The following is a 15,388-nucleotide window of genomic DNA, read 5'->3' as shown; positions in this document are numbered from 1 at the left end:
ATAAATCTTAATAAATTTTGTATATACATATCCAGCAATTATAAAGGATTGATTTAACTACATGTTTTGTCTACATCCTGGATGACTAATCTGCACAGACATACAGTTACTAAAAGATACTATGTGAACCTTTCAATCACAATAACCCAATTTCTAAGTTAGTTAAGTTTGATATAATAATGAAGTTACAAATGGCAATCTATTATATGTGAAGCTAGTAAACAGAATCCATTGTACATTTACATTGATCACATGATGGACAATTCCAGAGCACAGAGTTTTCACAAAAACATAGTTGTAATATAGACTCCTAACCATCTGCACAGGTGCTTCCAGTGAATCCAGGTGCGCAGGCACAGGTGTATCTTGGAGATGTTTCTGACACAGAGCAAGCTCCTTGATTCAGACAGGGAACCTTAGAACACTCACTGAAGTCTGAAAATCACAAAAGAAGTGCTGGTGATATACATAACAGTTATGTTATAAGTTGTTTTTTTTTTACAAAAAAGAGCCAACATTTCTGTTCATTTCTTGGAAGGTGCTGTCTTCTGCAACATTTCTAACTTGAATGACAATAACTTTTTTGCCTTTCTCATTGGATTTGCTCTTCCATGCTCACTGAAGAAGACAAGGATGCTGTAACTTACATGTAAGGGTGTAAGGGCAAACTCACTCAAAAACAGATCACTCACAGTGCTGGCAACAGAGGAAACTTAACAAGAAACTTACAGTCCCCTGTGCCCAGTCCCCAGACTCAATGATATATTCATGTTGATAATGAATAAAATGAAGGAAATTGAATTGATCTATGTACACAATAAGGAAGCACTTACCCTCTCTCCTATAGTAGTTCCTTCCACCCATGGGCTGCAGCAAACTTGCATCATCATCATCATTCTTGTTGTTCAGCCAGCAGCGATTTTCGTCTCGTTGGTAGTTGATAGACTTACACTCCAAATCCTGGGACAGAAGATAATCAACCGTCAACAAAGTTCTTTTCACAAAAACCAAGAGATATTCATCTGTGCTACCATTTGCTTTGGTTCTCCTGTTACCTTGTTAATAGGGCCTTCACACTGAAACCGAATTAGCAGGAATGAAGCATAATCAGCCGGAATGAAGTATTTGCAAAATTCGTGCCACAGTCGGGGTCATTCGAGTGGGAATTCCAAATGGACTTTATATCCCCTTCACACGAGAAGGAATGAGCCAACATGTCGTCAGAATGAAAATTATTTTCTTTCCTGGGAATTTGTAGTGTATTCTAGAAATTCTCACTGCATTCCAGATATTCTTTTGGCCACACTCTGGCAGGATTTGAAGTGGCTTGCCGTTTTAGTTCTCCATCAAATGAGATAAGAATGTTCATTCTGACGGCATTCCAGCTTATTCTTGTTCTCGTGTGAAGGGGCCTTTAGGGTCATGCACTAACTACAGTCAAACCTGTCTATAGCGGCCACTCAAGGGACTGGTCAAAATTGGCCACTATAGAGAGGTGGCCACTATAGAGAATATGCTAATTAATTGACCACAAGCAATAAGTTAAACATGGTTTTAGTACCCACTGATCTTTATTCACATAATACAGTACTGTACATGTACTGCAATGATTTTTACACTATATGTATTAAGAAAACAAAAGCTATAAAAAGTTTTAAATGTTCTACAGTTGATATTGTCTGAAGAGACCGGTATCGTCATATTTCTTTGATCTTTCGTCTTGTATCCTTTGATACTTCGCCGTCCGTGTGTTCCCGCTCACGTTCACACGTCAGATTCGCCCATTATGCTAATGTGGTACTCACAAGAAAAGTCTCGTCATTTTAGACTTATCTCTTAATAAATGTAAGAATAAAATCCATCATAGTCTGAAGTTCATATCATTTTGTCTTTGTAACAATTTATTTAGAAAGTTTTTGTGATGTAAATTAACCTAAGCGATAGTGTATTAGAACGTAACTTTAACAAAATTTACCTCCGTAATAGTGGTGTCGTCTATTGACCTTGTATGACCTCGTTTGTCAGCGGGTATGGGTAGCGCCAGTTTACGAAGTTTTGTTTTGAAAATAAGTCAAAGAGGTTTTAAATCCAACGTAGGGTGACGACACGGCCACTGTATATGGCCGAACGCGTGCCGAAACATAGATCAGCTGCCCGCATGGCCGTAATTGGCAGTGTTTTTGTACCTGCAGGACCGGAAATCGTGTGGCCGTGGCCGCGTTGGACAGGTGGCCGCTAAGCCTATTTCTTAATCTTTACGAATCCAAGGGACCGACAAAAAGTGGCCATTATGGGCAGGTGGCCGGTATGCAAAGGTGGCCGCTAATACAGGTTTGACTGTAGTTCTGTAGATGTTGCTGCAGTGAGAAGCTGCAATGCCTCTTTGTTAAAATATGCATACCATTCCCTGAGCAATGTGTACATTATATTTGTCAGCTAAAATTTCTTACGTAAACAGAAGGCGGGCCAAATGGCACAGCCCTAGAAGCTTTGTGAATACACATTAAACATCTGTAGAAAATTCCTCTACTCTCAGGTACTAGTATGTGATATGTACACAATGTTCTTCTTTGTCATGAAGAACATTTAGTGCAGGACTCACAGATACAGTCTCATCTCATCATCTGTGACTGAGACATACCTGTGCATTGACACATCGCCTAGCACACTCCTCTAAGGAGGCAGTAATGGACCCTTCAGGTGAGCTGTTCAGCAAGAACTTCTCGTCTTGCTTGCTGAAGTACTCCTGTGGACTGTTGGAGGCTGTTGGGAACATGCAGAGATTCATGTTTAGGTTTTGATAAGACTAGACAATTTTTACAGCAGCAAATGGAATAGAATTTATGCAATAAAAGAAAGCAACATGCATTGTTACAGTAACTTTCAATTCGCACTCTTGATCAATAGATGTACATATGTGATAGATACTGATAAGAGTTGACAAATTGTTGCTGTGTGTTATTTGAAATAGAATACAGATGGTAAGCATCTTAAGTCAACTTACAACAAGATAAGGATTTGATTTCAAAAGATGTCATTTTTAGCAAATAGTCTGCTCACATATAGAAAATGTTCTTCATAATGGAAATTAACTACTTCTACATATAGATGGAATCATTTTTTCCAAATTCCTCAACTTGTACAATCAGTTAAGAGCTGCATTCACCTAAAATATTTCTTTTACATCTTTTAGACAAGAAAAATTATTCCAGCCAACTATTTTTCTGTAATTGAACCATATCATCAAGTTCAGCACCAAGGACATGAACATTATGACATTTAGCTGATAGACAAAACACCAAATGTGCTCATGTATTCTCCTACATCTAATAATTTGGGAGAACAGTGCAGTAACACAACTATTTGATATCTGGCTTTTCTTAACATACATGGCATAAACCATCTAACTGCTTGTTGTGGTACTACTGCAAGTTTGCTTGTAAGCAACGAAATTAAAGAAAACAAGCAAAAACTGAATGAATCATCAAATCAGCTGTGATCACTATGTATTGCTTGTGATAAAAATCGTGAAGAAATTTAAAGCTAACAGAAGTTTTAGAGTACATGTTTACGCAATAGAATAAGACAACACAAAAGGACTGGTGATTTTATCAGAAATCACAAAATATGGAATTTGTCCAATTTTGTTTCAGCTAGACCAATTCACTTTGCTTGTAAGACCTGCAGCACTGTTGATGCTTTAACCACAGAAGTTGTAGAGTAACTGACAAGACCTGAAACTCACCCATCTGGCATGAATCTCCAGACCATCCTGCTTTACATCCACAGATGCCTGTCATACTATTGCAGCCTCCACTCTGACAGTTACAAGTCAAAGCACAGCCAGGACCGAAAGTACCTGCATCACATACTACAATACAAACAGATTTTTGTTTACAAGGAATCAGCTGAAATAGAAGACAACATGAAAATTTGATGATTTAGGTCTTCATCTTAGATTAGAGTACATGGTTTATAAGAAGGCAAGGGATATTACAACTGAACCTAATTGTCTTGTAGTGCAGACAATTAGATCCATTTTTAATATCACTTGCCTTCATTCTTGTAAGTCATTACACCTGTTAGTAGATTAAGTTCAAGTCTTTCCTACACCATTTTGTGCATAGAGCAGCTTGTTTCTGAAACAGTACAAGCACTACAGATGCTTACTGCCCCTTAATACTGCACACATAAAAAGATGTAGCAAGATTTTTACCTAACTTTAACCTTATTTTACATAACTTTTAACTAATCTGTTTTACAAACCTTGGTTACAGTCCAGGCCTTTGAACCCGGCAGCACAGGAGCAGCCGTAAGGGTCTGGCAGGCAGATCAGCTTCTCACGGCAGTTGGCAAACGTACAGCGGGATTGGCACGTGGGACCAAAGAAACCTGTAGGACAGGCTATAGAATCAACAGAACAGAGATATTCAATAAATAAAATACAATATTCAACTATCATACCAAAGTTCTGACAGAAGATTCATCGAGTTGGTTGGGCGTAATGCCAGGTGAATTTCGTGGGACACAGCTCCAGAGCTCTACCTACCCATGATGTGATAAAACTACAACCTGATACCTGAACTGTAAGAGGCTCAAGTACTGTCCAAGTCTTAGGGGTTTTGAGATTCAAACCTATGGAATCTGGGTTTCCGCACTATGATATTATACAGAAAGTCTCTGCTAGAGTTGTAATATATTTTTAAATGCTAATTATGAATCAATATGACTTGTCAGATCTGTCTGGGGACTTGTAGCACATATAATTGCAGCCTCCTTTCAGCCTTCTTTCAGGCAGTCACAAGACCTTCCTGGCATAAAAACCTAGTCGTGATTGTTAAAAATAGCAAATCTGCAACAACTCCCACACCCAACAAATTACGGCTGCAAAGGAGGCTAACATACATTTTAATTGCATGGCAGCAAAGACAACTGGAGCAGTTACACTTACCTTTTTCACAGTTGACACCTCTGAAGCCAGGAGCACAGACACAGACTCCGGTGGCGTCATCACAGACTCCACCATTCTGACAAAAGGGACAAAACCCTAGGCAGTCAGGAGGACCCCATCTGTCCTTGGTACAGCCTACAACACAAAACAACAGGGTACAGTATAGAAAACACATATTGGTTCAGACTTGTGATTTGTATGTTTTTGGAAGAGGAGGGCTATTTTCTATCTATGATATGTAGTTGATTGTATTGTCTTGTCTTGTGATGTTAAATGGCCAGCCTGTCCAACATAGCTGTGTTTCCTTACTTCAATCAAGTATCCAAGTATCCAAGGTTGTCAGACAGAGTTCTATAGGTGTTAGAGATTCATTCAGTTGATATAGTGACTTGCATTTGGTCATATCTTACTATAATTATACACATTCTAATCATGTTATAAGTACTCCATGTAAGTAAAGTCCTTACCTCTAACAAGTAGTCTCATGAAGGCATGCTCATAGGAATGGTATTTGGCTTGCTGGAAGACCTCATACACTCCGACATTTGCTTGTCTGACAGAGTCGATGGTGTAGTCTTTGGTCTGGACTCCTGTTACCAAATCTCCATCCCGATGCCAAGTCAGCTGGCCAGTAACATCTGTCGGTGGATGACAAAGAATTCAAATCATGATAGTTTACATCACTAATTTTTGTTTTCCATAAAATGTGATACTTGACATGAATGCCATTGCAATGATTACATGTCTAATTCCAAGAAAATAAATGCATAACGATTGGTTATATCTATGATAGATAGTTAAAATCATCATTTCTATTTATTCATTTTATTTATTCTGACAATTCATTGTATTTTCAGACTATATTGTATGTAGGAGAACTCTATATAGAGTAGTGAATATACTTGGAGATGTAATTAAACAAATAAATAAATAAACAAACAAACACCTTCATCTGTGTTCACTGACAGTGTAACCCTCTCGCCTACGCTGACAGTCTGAGTGATGACATTTGGTCGGATCTTAGCTGAAATAGAAAGAGTTGGAAATTTTTACTTTTATTAGCTCGCATGGTCTAGGGTTGAGCAACTTAAGTACCACATGTTGCATGCATACACTTTTCCAACCTACAACGGACTACCTGCTGAAATAAATCCTTGAGATGTGTACCTCGGGACCTCCACTTCAACTTTTGACCTTTATTGATTTTGACCATGGAACTGCTAAGTCTGTGCGTTTTGAACAACAATTTTGTTTCAACATACATGTATCAGATTTTGTTTGTTCCATTGAATATCAATAACATTAACATCTCTCTCCAACTAACAATGTACAATGTAACATGTCTTGTCCTGTAATCATGGGGTGGGGCCTTCTCAGAAATAATTTTTTGTAAGTTGACAGTGCAGCACATTTAGTCTTGAAATGAAATGAATATCAAAAAAAGAACATATAACATCATAATGTCATACCGTTCTTGTTCATGTTCAATGTGACAACCTTCCTGACTTGTTGTCCTTGCTGAACTTGACAGGAGAAGGCTCCCACACGGAGGTCTCCTGCAGGCTCAATCAGGTAGACCCCGTAGTTGTAGATCTTTCGATAGTTGCCGGACGTCGTGAGAGGGTTTCCTGGGTTGTTAAACCATGTATTTATTGCACCATTTGACTTTGATATTCCTATATTGTTTTAGTCACATTATAACATCTACATTCACAATAGAAAATGCAGCAAGTCCTAAGTATTAAACACGTTACCAGTTACTTGGAGTTAATCACTGACAGATTGTTTTCAAGATTGAAGCAATTTGAGGCTGAAAATCACTTAGTGTACAAGTATTGAAAGTTGACAATGATAGAGTTGTGCTATATATGCTTTTATTGTACTGTTTTCATTCATAAATGGATAAAATATGTATCCAGAGCGCCACATAAGGTTGTTTACCATGTATACTGCATATTAGAGGCATTTGAGGTCATTTGAGGTTGTTTGAGGTCGTTTGAAGTGTTGAGGCAGACTGCTCCGTCGGCCATTCCACTAGTTGGCCAACAAAATTGATGGCCAAAATTTCTAAATACATTTAAGGAGAATTGGGAACATCCAAATACTGTTAATGTATATGCTAAAGGATCAGGTTAAACCTTACCTATATCTATTTTGCCTCTCCTTTCACGTATAATGGGGAAGTTCACGTTGTTGATGTTGTTCTGTACGATACTCCCGTGGGTGGTGCGACAGTACATCTGCACATCGCTGGTGTCCACCAGGTAATTCTTACTCTCGATGCCGACGTCCACCTGGGCATCTGTGTACAACGTTTTTAAAATGTAAAACCAGTCTACAGTCAACAGTGCGACAACTTCTCACAAAGTCTTGATAAAACCATGATCTTCATGCTTTCGGTACTTGACTGAGGAAAAGGAGAAAATATGCAAACAAGTCTTGCTATTTAGAGGCAATAAGAGATGTGTACCTCTTTCAACATGTAGACTTTGCAACAAGACACCAGGCTAACCAGAACAGCAATGTGTTAGACCTGATACTTACAAACGAGATGCATATGATAGATACGGTCACTCCGAGGCCACCTGTTGGGAAAAGCGACCACATCATGCTGGAATGGTCATATAAGTGCTATGTGGAAAGGAGCCAAAACGGCAGGGAATTCCGCTTATACCACAAGGGGCACTATGATGACATGAGAGAAGATTTGGAGAGAGACTGGGACACAATGTTAGAAGATTTAGATACAAACGAGTGTTGGAAAGTATTGTCAGAAACAGTAAGGAAATCTTCAGACAAAAACATACCCAAAGTTAATACAACACAGAGAAGAAGAAGACTTTCATGGAAAGACAAAGAGACAACAAACAAACTAAACAAAAAGCCTGGAAGAGATACATCCACACAAGAAGTCATGTTAACTATGTTAAATACACAAAACTGCGTAACCAAGCACGGTGGGCAGCAAGAAAAGCGGTCAAGAAACATGAAAAGGAGATCGCCAGAAATATTAAAGGGAATACAAAGCTATTTTGGAAATACGTAAATAAAAAGTCAAAAACAAGACATAACATCCCAGACCTGAAGGATGGAGATGAGAAAGCGGAAATACTAAAAAAGCAGAAATACTAAACAAATTCTTCGTTAGTACTTTTACTAAAGAAGACACAAGGTGTATACCACAACCTGAAGAGTCAACATACAAACAGGAGCTGAAAGGCATTGAACTAAACATCGAAGATATTCAAAAACGTCTAGAGAACCTCAACCCCAACAAGTCCATGGGACCAGACCAAATTCACCCTAGAGTCCTAAAAGAGCTTGCTGGAACGCTTGCTCCACCTCTGTACATTCTCTTTCAAAAGTCACTGAACGAGGGAGAGGTGCCAACAGACTGGAAAATTGGAAACATTACTCCACTCTTCAAGAAAGGCTGTAGAAAAACTCCAGGCAACTATAGACCCGTGTGTCTAACTTCCGTGGTTGGCAAAGTTCTGGAGGGTATAATTAGGGATGAGATTATAAAACACATGAGAAGGAATGAACTTTTTACACGACAACAGCATGGGTTCCTCCCTGGAAGATCCACAGTAACACAAATCCTGGAATGTTTGGAAAGCTGGACGACCTGGCTAGACCAAGGTATACCTGTGGATGTAATCTACATGGATTTCCGCAAGGCCTTCGACTCAGTTCCCATACAAAGGCTTTTGAGGAAAGTAGAAAGTTACGGGATCAAGGGGAGCCTTCTCAAATGGATAGCCTCGTTTCTCGAAAATAGAAAACAAAGGGTGTGTGTCAACGATAGTCACTCACGGTGGTCGGAGGTACACAGTGGAGTCCCGCAAGGGAGTGTTCTTGGACCGGTGTTATTCACAATATTCGTGAATGATATGCCTAATGCAGTTACCTGTCACTTAAAATTGTTTGCGGACGACACAAAAATCTACCGAACAGTACCAAACAGGTGTGACTGTGAAACACTACAACAAGACCTGGACAGTCTACAGTTATGGGCTTCAAGGTGGCAACTCCAATTTCACCCAGATAAATGCACCGTAATCAGAATTGGCGGGGGACACCCAGACTTCTCATACAAAATGAAAGACGAAGCAAATCCCTTGCCTCTGTCTCTAGAATTCACGGAGGAAGAGAAAGACCTCGGAATTATTGTAGACAAGGACCTGGGTTTTAACAAAAACATCCTTACCATAACAAGGAAAGCTAATCAGATAATGGGACTGGTATGGAGAACATTTGAGTTTATGGACAAATGTATGTTTTTAACCCTGTACAAGTCTATCATCCGTCCTCATCTAGAGTATGGAGCAAGTGTATGGTCTCCTCACCTATGGTCACTGGCTACTGAAATTGAGAAAGAGCAAAAAAGGGCAACCAAAAGAGTACCGGGTCTGGCGGATCTACCCTACCCTGAGAGGCTTAGGAGTCTTCACCTCCCCACATTGGTATATAGAAGACTAAGAGGCGACTTAATAAACACCTTCAAATACATGAGAGGACTATACGATACTCCATGTTTAGTCCACTTGTCTGTAGAAACAAGAACAAGAGGTCACCAGTTGAAATTAAAAAGATCCATGGCGAAAACAAATACACGGCTATACTCCTATACAAATCGGGTTGTCAGCTGGTGGAACAATCTCCCAGAGGAAGTAGTGATGGCACCAACTGTGAACGGTTTTAAAGCAAGATTCGACAAACATATGAAAGACCATCCTGTCGTATACAACTACAGGGCACTGGACCATCCCTTACGTCCGGAAATGACAGTATCCTGAGTATTCCGAATTGAAGAGCAGGCCAAACTGGAGTGGATACTCCTACCGGACTGAAAAACTCTACTCTACTCTACTCTATTTAAAAAGAACATAAAGCATATCAAAATACCAAAGTCATTCAAAATCTACAGCTGAAATAGAATCTTTTCATAGACAGTTAAACCATGAAACTCTCTTTCTGACAATTACTGTTATCCTCTCCAATACAGCCCACAAGCCTTCAAAACCTTGGCCTTGTACCGACTGCTTGGCTCCAGTCTCCTGGACTTATTCCTCTGTCTCGGGGAAGAAAAATGTGCTTGCAGAGATGGACACAATTTTCATGCCATCAGGACAAAACTCTGAGCTTCATTACATGAAAATACTTTTGATCCGTGCTGCTGTCCAAAAAGTATCATTGGAAACACTAAGTGGAAAGGACTTAAAGCTGGTGACAGCCCCGAATGACTGCACAATCCCATTTTACATAAACAGTATCCTTACCAACATCACAGCTGGGTCCCAGTCGTCCATTAGGGCAGAAGCACCTGTAACCAGAGTCAGTGTCTGCAGTCTGACAGCGCTGGGGGAGCTGGCAGGGCAGGCTGGAGCAGGGTCCGGAGCCTGGGCACAAACAGGAGGATAAACATCATTCAAAGGAAAAGAATCATTCATAGGAGTATTATTGGCACCTTAGCTTATAAAACACTGGAATGTTCTTATTTACAATATACCATGACTTATTGCTTAATTCTGGGTAAATTCAATAAATTCAAGATTTCAGACACTTTGTGTAATCACTACTACTACAAATAACAATTATCATCATAGAGTTTTTGAAACATCCAGAAGTAAATCTCTGTTTTTTATCTTGTTGTATAGATTGAGTTGTATTTGCATATTGTTATGATTATGACAACTCTAATGTTTCTAACTTATTGAGATTGGTCTTGCATTGATTACTTTTTTCCTATCAATAAACTGAATGTGCAATTCTTTCAATTTCAATGTTACCGTAATTGAACACACTATTCAGACGTCAGGTTCTAAAAGTTGTTTTTAAGTGTGGTCACAACTGCACTAGCCATACCTTCCATTTGGTAGTACTCCAGGTCAGCATTTCCCTGACGGAACTGCTGAGGGTTGGTGTCCTTGCTCGCGGTGCTGAGGTAACATTTCTGCTCCGAGATGCGGTAGTCAAAAGACTTGCAGCTGCCTCTGGAGACAGTTTCAGTGCCCTGGAACAGAAGTATGGGTCTCATCTACGGTTTGCTTCAATGTCATTTGAAGGAATTTTGTTAGTATATGGATGGAGGACAAAAGACACTGGATGGTAGTTCCTGGTGAAAGACACCGGATGGTTGTCTAAAATGTCTGACCGTTTCCAATATCATATCCAGTTGCTTCAGTAACTGCTTTTTAGCATATCTTATTACCTGGATTTCTAACCTTCATTAACATATGGGTGTAGGTAAACATCATAAATGAAATCACAGTTCCAATGAATGCATCTGTACTAACCTGCACATGCAGGTGGTATTTTAAGCCCTGAGAAGGCTAAAATGGTCTCACCTGTAGGCAGCGTGTTGCACAGTCTGAGTGGGAAATTCCTGTGATGGTTTCAGCATCGTTCTCATCAAGGTTAGAACTGCTGTACTTTGCAAAGTAGTCAAGAGGGTCGCTGGATGCTGAAAAAGACAGTTGAAACTGTAAGTTTTAGATTTGCTTGTTCCTACAACATTTTCTTACAATTATCAAATCTCTGAATCAGAAGATAGTATTAGGCAATATGCATATATAAATAGTGCCATTATGCATATCTATCTTTCAAACTCTTGGCATGGTCTCTCTTCTTGTCTCTGATAGACTGTCCCTCACTTAAACTCTTAGTACTGTATCTCTCCTCGGTACTGATTGGCTATCCCTCATTTAAACTTTTGGGATGGTATCTCTCCTTAGTGCTGATTGGCTATCTCTCATTTTAACTCTTAGTATGGTATCTCTCCTCGGTACTGATTGGCTATCTCTCATTTAAACTCTTGGGATGGTGTCTCTCCTTAGTGCTGATTGGCTATCTGTCATCTAAACTCTTAGTATGGTATCTCTCCTTAGTGCTGATTGGCTATTTCTCATTTAAACTCTTGGTATGATGCCTCTCCTTGGTGCTGATTGGCTATGTCTCACTTAAAACACCTGCATGCTATCTCTCCTTGGTGCTGATTGGCTATTTCTCATTTAAACTCTTGGGATGATGTCTCTCCTTGGTGCTGATTGGCTATCTCTCATTTAAACTCTATAATATAGTATCTCTCCTTAGTGCTGATTGGCTATTTCTCATTTAAACTCTTGGGAGGATGTCTCTCCTTGGTGCTGATTGGCTAGCTCTCATTTAAACTCTTAGTATGGTACCTCTCCTTAGTGCTGATTGGTTACCTCTCATTTAAACTCTTGGGATGATGCCTTTCCTTGGTGCTGATTGGCTATCTCTCATCGAAACTCTTGGGATGATGCCTCTCCTTGGTGCTGATTGGATATCTCTCATTTAAACTCTTTGTATGGCATCTCTCCTTGGTGCTGATTGGCTATGTCTCACTTGAACTATTTGAATGATGTATTAACTTGGTGCTGATTTTCTATCTCTAAACTCTTGGTATAGTCTTTGAATAGCCCCTCCACTAGTATCTGCAACCTGGGCATATATTTCTAACATTTTGAGGCAATACTAATGTTCTGTAGAAACTGTTAGATTTAAACTTTGCTGTAAATAAGTACAAAATCTATACCTAAGTCACATTTTGTTCCCGTCCATCCAGGGCCACAGATGCAAGTGTACCGCAGGTCCGCTCTATCCAGACAGGTGGCGCCATTGGCACATGGCAGGGATGAGCAGGCACTAAAGTCTGGAGAGATTTGAACACATGAATGTTAGCATTTTTTTCATTACTTTGGCATCTTATATGAATGGATATTTTGGAACCTACAAAAGTCACTACATTGAAAAAGTAAAAAGTGACAGCATGTGCTCTTCAGAACTCTCAAAAATTAGATCTAATATCTAAACAAAATGCCATTAAAAATCTCCCTGTTTCCTAGTCCTGCAACCAAAACAAATCTGGTACCCTTCCTTAGCAGGCTAATGGTTATGGGAAGACCACACCAGGTTAAACCCAAGAAACTGTGAACTCCAAGAGCATTCTGACTGGTAAGGAAGGACATACAACAAGGTTTATTCTTACCTGATTTGTCTCTTATACATGCCCTTTCCTTGGTAGATTATACCAACTGTCTTGTAATTGATAATGTAATACCATGATAGCTTTTACAAAATACTTTAAAATGTCCCAGTTAAAGTTTAGTTTATCCATAATAGTCCCAGTCAGTATCCATTATTCATCCTAAGATCACCAAAATCTATCCACTTCTCACCTTCTCTCTGGTAGTAGCTTCCACCATTGTTGACAGACAGACCAGGGCTCCCTGCCACATCCTTATTCTCTGTGTTTAGCCGACATTGCAAGGGCAAGGAGCCCCCGGGATTGTACATGTCAAATGACCTGCATGTAAGTCCTCTAGCAAGGCCTGATAATGAAAAAGGCAAAAACATTTTGAATCAGGTTTAAATAAATTTGAATCAACTCTCTTATTATCATCACCAAGAACATTTATGTTTTGGTAGCCTTTGTAGTATGTATTGTATGTATTAGGTATGATCAGATTTTTGGCCTATTGTTGGTCTTTCTTGGCACTACAGGAGAACTTATGGTTTCGATACCTCATGTTCTATATTTCCTCATTCAACTATGCACAAGTAAGACCAGTGTTTCCTACAATTTTGTTTTTATTTCATATTGTAAAGAAATAACTTTATAGCCAGAAAATCATCAGATGTATTCATTGCTTAGCTGAATGCATGCCACACCAGAACATTTTATTCTAACTTGTTGAATATACATGTATGGAAGTTACTTCAGAATCTTCAAACCTACCTGTGCCTTGTAGGCAGTACTTGGCACATCGTGCACTGTCCACATTGTTATGCCTTGCTGCAGTGTACATGTTGAGCCATCTGTCTTGCTCAGGGGTCGCAAAAAAGTTCACAGCATTAGTGGAGACCACTGAAAGTAAAATCAAAATAGAGAAAATTAAGTTTACTGTACACTGAACAGGATCATCTTTAAAGAGGAGAAAAAAATGGCCATCTACATCAGAGTTCATTGACCATCCCTTAATAGAGACGAACTTATACTGACTGAGGGTTGGACAAGTTTTCTATAATAATAATCCACTTGTCCTATAGGCCAAGTACATAGAAAATTTACTTGCCCAAACTAACTTTTCACTTGACCAGACATTTCCATCAGTAGAATTCTTTTATTGTTGGCTCTATTTTTCTGTGTTGACCAATGATTGATGACTTAAGTATATCAAAATCTCTCTCATGGAAAAATCTTACTTGACCAATCGGACAAGCGGGGTAGGACATTCACTTGCCCAATCAGCACTTACACTTGCCCTGGACAATCGGGCTAGTGGACTTGTCCAACCCTGCTGACTGCCGGGCATTTTTTATCAGACATCACAAGACACACTATTAGCCTTTGTGTCATTTTCAACTAGAGAAGGGTCAGAAGACTAACCAAAAGCTTGTCGACAAGCGCTTTGCATTGAGTAAAAAAAATTGTACTAGGGAACAGGGTATCGACAAGATGAGACCCGTACCTTGACAGTTTGGCCCTGACCATCCTGCGGCACAGCCCTGTTGATCACACACCCCAGTGGCACTGTTACACCCCCCTTTACAGTGGCACGTCCCGGTACAGCCTGGTCCAAACGTTCCATCTGGGCAGGCTGGCAGAAACATAAAGGAGTGTTCAGGAGTATCATGTCTAGTGTATAACGGACCACAAGCAGATTTGAATGCATGCCTAACATCTATTATCATAATACCGCCAAGTTTACCGCGAGTTTGCAAGCGATACTAATTTGACAAATGATCATGAAACGCCTCATTTTCTCAAATCTAACAACATCCAATAAAACAATGTAGCATAATCTTACCATCTCTGCACCTGACACCTGTGTATTTTGGACCACAGGTGCAGCCAAACGGGTCAGCCGGACACAGCAGCTTCCCTTCACAGGAGCCATCATTACATGCTAACTGACATGTTGACCCAAACTTATGAGACCTGTCACAGACTGGTTGAAAGAGAACATTAATCAGTTAGGGTGGCTTTGTGAACAAGAAATCATAGATTTCATACTTTCTAGAATTTTTGAAGGTTTTGTGAATTTCTTACTAACGTTCGCCTTTATCTGTAGGGTAACCTATATCCATTGTATATAAAATAGGGTATTTGGGGATCATTATGTCGATGGATGTTTGTTTCACGTTGCAATGTTTTTAAAATCTTGACATTTGAATTCCATGACGTTGACCTGAAATCTCTAAATACCCAGTTTTTTTAACAACAACGAATCTAGGTTACCCCACGGATTAAGGTGAACTAGCGTTACTTCTGTCTATGCATTTTACTGCCATCCTTTCAGTCAATCCTCATGCACCAACTCTGGACCCCTGAGGCCAAACCAGCGTTGAAAATAAACAAACAAACAAACAAAGCTTGTCTCCAGCTACACCACATTCTGCCACTCTGCA

The 15,388-nt window shown here is 39.6% G+C and overlaps 1 protein-coding gene across 1 annotated transcript; it reads right to left on the bottom strand.

Moving 5' to 3' along the window:
• Positions 1-259: 259 nt before the first annotated feature.
• LOC118431392 (slit homolog 2 protein-like) lies at positions 260-14,930 on the bottom strand. The gene is made up of 18 exons (XM_035842585.1): positions 14,788-14,930; positions 14,449-14,577; positions 13,716-13,844; positions 13,156-13,308; positions 12,513-12,629; positions 11,302-11,417; positions 10,820-10,967; positions 10,234-10,353; positions 7,095-7,253; positions 6,421-6,579; positions 5,898-5,975; positions 5,419-5,589; positions 4,952-5,086; positions 4,267-4,404; positions 3,746-3,871; positions 2,642-2,763; positions 834-960; positions 260-435 (listed from the first exon to the last, which is right to left on the bottom strand). Exons 3-18 carry the CDS (start codon positions 13,783-13,785, stop codon positions 311-313), a joined length of 2,064 nt encoding a protein of 687 aa, XP_035698478.1. The 5' UTR covers positions 13,786-13,844; positions 14,449-14,577; positions 14,788-14,930; the 3' UTR covers positions 260-310.
• Between the last annotated feature and the right edge of the window lie 458 nt (positions 14,931-15,388).

This window comes from Branchiostoma floridae, chromosome 15 (genome assembly GCF_000003815.2).
Source record: "Branchiostoma floridae strain S238N-H82 chromosome 15, Bfl_VNyyK, whole genome shotgun sequence".
Lineage (NCBI taxonomy): Eukaryota > Metazoa > Chordata > Leptocardii > Amphioxiformes > Branchiostomatidae > Branchiostoma > Branchiostoma floridae.
The sequence above is the reverse complement of the archived record's forward strand: the minus strand, read 5'-3'. Positions and strand labels throughout refer to the sequence as shown.